At 51.4% G+C, this 6,643-nt stretch overlaps 1 protein-coding gene across 1 annotated transcript; it reads right to left on the bottom strand.

Moving 5' to 3' along the window:
* Positions 1–4,383: 4,383 nt before the first annotated feature.
* Positions 4,384–6,360, bottom strand: CTRU02_205703 (patatin-like phospholipase; the record flags this gene model as incomplete). Its single annotated transcript, XM_036727695.1, has 4 exons — positions 4,384–5,097; positions 5,155–5,971; positions 6,035–6,165; positions 6,301–6,360. 4 exons carry the CDS (start codon positions 6,358–6,360, stop codon positions 4,384–4,386), a joined length of 1,722 nt encoding a protein of 573 aa, XP_036580651.1.
* Between the last annotated feature and the right edge of the window lie 283 nt (positions 6,361–6,643).

Below are 6,643 nucleotides of genomic sequence, written 5' to 3'. Positions count from 1 at the left end.
CTCAGGGCTGCGACTGCTTGGCTGTGCCTGGCTGGTAAGGAGCAGGCAAGATGGGTAGTAGTAATGTACAATGCACGCAGGTGAGATGGATGAGGGGACAAGTACCGGTGGTACTTCCACAATTGGGGGTGGGTGGTGAGAGAAAGCCCCAAGACAAAATGGTGGTGGACAGCGTACCGCATTTTCCAAATCCTTCTAAGACGTCTCCTCCGGGTCTGCTGTTCCCTGGTATACCTACGTAATTCTCTCCGGAGACATAGATGCTAACGACTGGAAGTTCCGTGGAGTACTTTCCTTTTTTGCTTCTAAAAGGATCTCGGAACAGCTGCTCTTGCTCTTTTCCCCACACCTAGGATGTAAGGGTCAGAACCCGGAGTCGATTTGCGAGAGGTACAAGTGAAAAGAGTAGGTGATACGCCATCACAGCCGGGCTGTCTAATGGTGGGGCCCCTGTCTGTCGGACTGTTGGTGGTGTCACAAATCAAGATGGGTGAACGATGGACGGCAGGCAATAATGGTCGCGACAGAGGGAGGGGGTGGTGTGCTTGACACCAGCAAATAAGAAGGGAAATCGAATGACGGCGAAGTTAAGAATCCGTCTGTGGTGCGGAAGGAACAGGAAGAGTACTCCAACGGCAGGTACACTGCTTGATTGTGCACTGCGCACTCTATTCTGCCCCGCTTCTACTTCAAGTATGTCTTGTACCTACATTAGCAATTCATACATACGTCGTTCGTCGGCTCAGTCTCACCTCCGTCAACTTCAGTCTAGGGTTGCTCGAATCTGTCGACCTTACGTTGGTTTTCTCTACATAGCAAATGTCCCAGCGGCCTGACCAAGCCTGAGTACCTGCAAAGTTTTGCTTGGCATTCGGGCAAGGCATAATGCTTTTTGCTCCGTCGAACATTTGGCCTCAGGTCTAGAATGCCGATACCGCTCCCCTTGCCCTCCCTTCTCATCAATAAAGCCCTTTCCGTCCTTTTTCGCTAGCCTCACTTTTTCTTTAATGACATGATTTACCGAGGATCACAACAATGCAATCCTCGTGATATTGCGTTTCGTGTTTTCGCATCAACTAGCATCTTATGGCATGTCCCGCTCTACTTGTTTTTACCCGTCGGGTCATGGCCTTCTTCTGTCAGCGATCGAGTTCGCTGTGTTAGAGTCTCAACTGGTGAGACATGCTAGCAGCAACAGACCCTCAAACTAGCGTCCAAATTGGCCACAGAACAATCTGTAGCCTCGTACATATCCTCTATGGCCAGATCTCCACAGGGATCCTGACGTACTGTTACTACGCCTGCAGCCCTGTCTTTTGGGACCAGGCTTGGTCGCAGACGGAGTGGAACTTTAGGTACCTTAACTAGTACACTTCGTTGTACACACTGAGGGCCAATATCAAAGTATCTCGAGTTTCGGTTGTGGGTTATGTCGATTTCATTCGCCGAGACGCAGAAGGATACTGTACCTACATCCTTCCACAATACGTTCTAGGGTATGTCGGTATGTTGCTAACCTAGTACCACCTCAGGCTGGGGGGGGGGGGGTGGTTGTGTGTCAGGCAGGACACTACCGATTGTGAAAGATTATTGGCTCCTGTGCGAGTGCTCCTGCGCCTAATTCGATTTTATTTTTCACATGGGCCTCTCTGAAGATCACTGCCGCCATGGTCGTTATCTCTCTGAACTTGTTCACCGAGCAGAGACTACACCCTTTTTTTTTTTTTTTTATAGGCGCGTAAGGGGACATCTTAACTGTTGCTCGCACACCCACCGAGTAAGTCAGGAAAGCAACATAAGCCTTGTATGCCAAGGGACTTGTGAATGAGCATTTTTGAAAGTTAAGCTGGTGGGACGTATCGCTCCAGGACGAATACTAACACCAGACTCGGGGCACCTTCGCTCGATACCCTGAGGACCATCAGCGAATCCAGGCCCGAAACCGAACCATTCTTAGTCTTTCCCCGCCTTGGGAAGGGGGAAAAAAAAAGAGAGAGAGAGAGAGAGAAGAAAAAAGCTGACGAAACTTGGGATCAATTCCTAAAGCTGGTCTCAACGTCAAAGTGTGGCGGCTTACATGTAACTGGCATTGAGACTGTTTGCTATCTCCAACATTTAGCACCGACTCTTCGAAAATGAATCAGTGAAGTCGCTGCTTGTCAGCCTTGACGGACACTTGCCGCTGTCATCTGATCTTTTGACCACACAATCATAACTCTTGGCTCAGAATCATCCCAGCATCGGAGTTTGACGCCGACCAGATAGGCTGTGGTGCCCGAAACAATGGTAATCCTCAGCCGTAGCTAACTGTGCCACTCCCGACATCGATGACACTAAGAGACTCGGAAGATCGTTGTTCGGTACGCCCTGACGTACGTTGCAATATCAGGGCGAACATGCCTTGCGCCAACGGCTGAGAATGAGAAGGCATTCCGCTCAAATGAACAACATAGATGAGTCAAAATACATAGCTCGGCTGAGAAAAGCCTAAATGTTGGATGGAATGTCTCGTCTAAAACGTCACAGAGGCACTAGCCCGAAGCACTAAAGTGCCAGCCAGTCGCCCAGTATGCCAATGTGCTAATTCAACAAGTCCTGCTTGGCTGTTACTGTCATGCTGAACACAGCGTCTTGATAGGTTGATTGTTTCCCCGAAGCCTTAATGCATCACACCATAGTTCCCCGCAGCGCTGGATCTTTGCGCATGCACTTCCAGTCATTGCGGACGGCTCTCGCGCAGTGCAGCAGTCTATGCATGCTGACGAACTTATATGACAGTGGGATATAGTGACACAATGCCGAAACCCCCAACGACGAGGGAGTTTGGAAATGCGAGGTGTGAAAGACCTAAGGCCTGGACACGGGTTTAATGGGCTCTCAACGATAGGAAAGATCTTCGACGCATCTTTCCTATCACCTGATTGAAGACACCCGGCTTATGCCGAAGGAACAACGGAGCCAGTCCTGTCACCATAATTCTCGGGCGCAATAGTCCTGGGAGCTCACGGGAGATTTTCTCCATTTCCGTGTAGGACTCAGGCCTTGATTTCATCATGCGTCCTACGCCGGCCTCAAATGCCGTCAATAAGGAACTAGGCACGCTAGGCTACCTAACCAGGAACTCCGAACCGCTTCAAACGGGAAATGAATACGAGTACCAAACGACATCGATGTGAATCCGAAGCTGACCCCTGGCATTAATTGATACACATGATCTCTAACCCCCAGCCGGAACTGCTCCCCGTCCCAGGACATGCAACTTAAGAAGGACAAAAAACAACGCATCACAAATCGCAAAGTCGCGAATCGCCAGAAACACTTTGCTCTCCCTAAACGGAAAGCGCCGTCGTCCCCATCCAAGATCCGCGCGCGTTCACTCTCGTGACCGAACGCTGCGGGAAATACTTGCCTTCCAAGTACCCCTATTCGAACGGCGCCGTTTATCCAGCAGCCAAGCAAGCTGGTACACTCCAGTTTTTAGCGCACGCGGAAGCACGCACTGCCCCATCCCTTCAGACCTCTTCTTCGATCCCGTGGCTTCGAGAAGTATTCTAGCGCGCCGATCCCCTGCACCACCAGCCCCCCCTGGGTCCCCCGCCCCTGCCCAAGACCTACATATCTCCCAGCTCTTAAGTATCTTCGCTCTCACTGTGCCTACCATGGAGGTGTAAACCACTTGACGCAGGGCAGCCGGGGAACCTTGAGCTCACAATCCGGACCGTTGGCGAGGCGTGCAGGGCGTGACGGAGGGATCAGAGTAAGTATGAGGGATAAACCAGGCATGCAGGTTACAGGCTGCAGGAGCCTGCGCGTGGACGACAAGGCATTCAGCTTCCTAGAACACCATCATCGAGTGCTCACCCATCCGCATCCAATGTTATGTTTAAGCAAGAGCTCTCGCTCATTTGAAGTCATCAGACCAGCCACTGGGTGCACTCCTTCATTGCATAAACTATGATATGGATACTCCCCGGCTCATGCAACCCGCCGCTTACATGCAGCCGTTGGAAGCACAACTGAGCTGAAACATCATTTACTCTTATGCAAGCCCATTGTCGAGCCTGACCGAGAACCCCAAAGAGGTAGGCTTCGAGAACATCATCATCCTTCGTTTCCGCCAACGCGTCTTCTGCATGTTTCTTTGGACTCCGCGTCGTTCGTTGAACATGCAAGTACAGCTTGTCCCAGCCAACCACCCTAAGATGTATCTGTACATCAGTCGCCCTCAAATTGCGATGCCAGTCATACGGGGGAGGCGCCCCTCAAACATCACGGTGGGGCACAGCATACTCCAGGATAATATCCAAGACCTGCGGCGTACCACCCTTGGCGGCTCCCTTAGAGCGGCCGCAACTCGCACAGCCTGCTTATCTGTTGACTTCATCAATAGGCGGCCCCCATGCTACTGGCTCTCCTGTCCTTGTCCAGGGCCGATGCTGTTGCCGTCGAACCTTTCCTTCTCAAACCTCCCGCCTTGAACCTTCGGACGGTCTGGTATGACCTGTCCAGCTCATTTTCGACGGCGCAGCGAATACGTAGCGCTGCAACCGCAGGCCAGACGCTCCGCTCGCCCCTCGAAATCCAGTAATCCAGCGTTTCCCTTGTGGGCGTCTCCAGCAATCGTATGAAGTCACCAGCAGTTACTTCAGGCACTAGTGTCATGGATGCTCCTGGAACCCGCTCATCTACGAGGAAGCGGCGTATGCCTGCTGGGAGAAGACGTAGCGTGTCGAGCTGGCGTAAGCGGTGTCTGAGCTCTAGACCCACCATACGGACCATGAATGCAGTGATAGAAGTCGTGCTGTTACGAGTCTCCATGAGCGATGGGCCATGCATGTCGCTCTGTAAGAAGGGGATCAGGTAGGGCCGAGCCTGACTGACGATGAAGTGGTTAACGTTGAAAAGCTCTGCGATTCGAAGAAGTGGCGACTCCCGGTCAGAATAAGATACATGAGTCCAGTGGCGGAAATCAATCGTATTCGCTGGCGCCCATGGTACGATGTTTCCGTGTGCGTCTTTACACAGCACTGTGGTCTCTCGATGACCATATAGACTAGCAGAAGAAGCGTTTGATGCCACTGCTGCAGTCCATATAAGCTTGTCCAGCGTTAGCCCTCGTTTCTTCCTAAGACGATAGTATTAGTTGTAGCTTACCACGTTCGGTGCGGTCAAATAGTTCAGCAGCGTCGGAACGCCACCCTGTCCGGCTGTTGCTACTGTGATGTTCAACACTCTTTTGCTTCGGTTGTATGCTTCTTCGAAAGTTAGGTCGCCAACATTGGCTCGTACACACTCCTCTAACACCTTGACATCAAGGAAGTAGCCCTCGCGGGAGAACCTCTTAACTCGCCTAAGCAATGTGTTCCATCTTGTAGCAAAAGACTGCTCTTTGTGCGGGCCCTTTTCAGCCTTTGCCTTGCCAGAAAAAGCAGACAGGTCGATGCCCTCTCCTTTGAGTACGTTGGGCAGCTCTTCTTCTGTGTGTATAGCAACAAGAGCCGCGATCAGAGCGCCCGTCGCAGTACCCGTAATAATACGCGGTAAAAGACCACGGAGGAAAAGCGCTTTTACAACACCAAGATGGCAAACACCGAATATTGCACCACCCTGTAGAACAAGTGTACTCCTTCCGAATGCTTGTCTAGTATCATGAATAAAATCCAACTTCATTTGGTTTGTCAACCCGACAGGAGCGCCATTGCTATCAGAGGTCGGAGTAGTCGGCAGATGGGTAATGTCCTCGACTGCTTCGGCAATTTGGGTAATATATTCTTCGATCAAATACTTGGTGCCAGCGAAGGATCGGTTGTACAGCGTTGGCGACGTAATGTTGCCTAAGTTCCGAACTAAACCGGAACGAAGTAGATTGACCAGCGCGTTAAGGTTGCCATCCTCCCTCGCTGTAATTAGAGAGTTGAGACGCTCGTTGATCAGGCGGTAGTCGTAGTATTTGGACGTGGGGTTGTTCCTCCTATTATGATGTGAATATTTTAGCATGTGTTTCTGAGACAGGAACGCAAAGTTGACAACTCACCACAGGTCAAGACCAAGCAAGTTGTCGAGATGTAAGGCGGCCTCTTCCCAATCTTCGAAAGCTTCGGCATGACGAAGGAGCTCCAACCACAGTTCGACGGGGGTCTTGCGGGTGTACCAATCGCGGAGCTTCTGCATGTGCGCAACGACGCATCAATGTCAGCCGCGGCTCGTCATAGGTAACGGGAGTCGGCCAGCTGGCAGGTGTGAAAGCAGCCTCTAGGCCAGGTGTTCGTCTCCAGAGAAATTGTGTTGGTTCTCACGCACCTTATTCCAGAATTGCGTCACGTCTACGGCTACTTGCCAGAGTGCGACGACTACCCCCATTGTTGCACGGCGGCGGCGACTAGGATGTTGCAGACCATGGAGGATTCAACTTGGCGGGGGAAGATAATGCTAATGAGGACGGTGACGACTGATATGAGGTGATTATGGCATTATGGTATAATAGGCGGGTGGAGCGTGTCAAGCGTCGTGTCTCTGTCTAAGAGTGTGTTTGCATTCCAATTCTAATGTCGCTAAAGGTTGGGCGGGAAATACAGATGAATAGAATGAGGGGAAAGACGTAGGACAATAGAATGCCTGGGAGAATGGCACTGCGGTAGGTCTG

This window comes from Colletotrichum truncatum, assembly GCF_014235925.2.
Source record: "Colletotrichum truncatum strain CMES1059 chromosome Unknown Contig_0003, whole genome shotgun sequence".
Classification (NCBI taxonomy): Eukaryota; Fungi; Ascomycota; class Sordariomycetes; order Glomerellales; family Glomerellaceae; genus Colletotrichum; species Colletotrichum truncatum.
Note: the sequence above shows the minus strand (reverse complement) of the source record. Positions and strands in the feature narration are given on the sequence as shown.